Below are 826 nucleotides of genomic sequence, written 5' to 3'. Positions count from 1 at the left end.
TGATTGATTTTTTTGTTTGTTTGTTTTATTTTTAATTTAGGCAATTCTCTAGGGTTTCAGCTAGCTTTTCAAAATGGTGTTTCAAATTTATTTTGGTCATAGGGAAATCGAAACCAAATTAATAACAATGAACCTAAATTCCCATTAGTTTAAAAGTGAGCAATGCGACTGAATCATGACAATAAGCAATCTTAAAGTAATGTAAACTCACTCCATCCTTTTTGTCTCTTCCCAGTGCCCCATGAAGGAACTCCATTGACACATCTTCATTTTCATCTAGCCACTGCATGACAAAAGGTTCAAACCACCTAAAAAATGATTAATGATGTTACATACCACAAAGGGCATTGTGTACATACCGTTAACAGGAATGCTGCTCTTTTCCTACATGAGAGTAATTCAGGATCGAAATCTCACTTTATTGCCCTTTTCCAGTTTTTCTTCCTCAGTGACCTTTACCTCTACTCCATCAACATATCCTCCTCCCTTTTAACTTCAGTCTCTTCCCATACTGCCTCAGATATGCTTGGTCCCTAACACTCACTCTGCAATGTCCTCTACAGTTCAAACTCCTGTAAAATGTAGACCCTGGTGGGTCGTCCCCAATCTTGTCATTCCCTCATTTTATAATTCTTCACTGTTAGGCTTCTACCCATACCCACTAATCTCCTGTAACTGATCCTACATGCTTACTTGTAACTTCTTAGTTATGATCCATCTGCAATTTGTTTTTGCAAATGGTCTGAAATGTTTCAAAGTTCTCTATTCCATATGGATGCCCAGTTGACCTAGCACTGTTTATTTAGAAACCATCTATTCCCAGTGC

At 37.7% G+C, this 826-nt stretch overlaps 1 protein-coding gene across 1 annotated transcript in view; it reads right to left on the bottom strand.

Moving 5' to 3' along the window:
- LOC103598376 (protein unc-13 homolog C-like) overlaps positions 1 to 826 on the bottom strand; it is a gene marked incomplete at both ends in the record, with an annotated part of 259099 nt that overhangs the window by 78872 nt on the left and 179401 nt on the right. The window contains one exon of the mRNA XM_008582367.1: positions 212 to 308. Coding sequence (XP_008580589.1) covers positions 212 to 308 — 97 coding nt within the window. The remainder of the gene's footprint in view (positions 1 to 211; positions 309 to 826) is intronic.

This window comes from Galeopterus variegatus, unplaced genomic scaffold (genome assembly GCF_000696425.1).
Source record: "Galeopterus variegatus unplaced genomic scaffold, G_variegatus-3.0.2 Scaffold2593, whole genome shotgun sequence".
In the NCBI taxonomy this organism is placed as follows: domain Eukaryota; kingdom Metazoa; phylum Chordata; class Mammalia; order Dermoptera; family Cynocephalidae; genus Galeopterus; species Galeopterus variegatus.
Note: the sequence above shows the minus strand (reverse complement) of the source record. Positions and strands in the feature narration are given on the sequence as shown.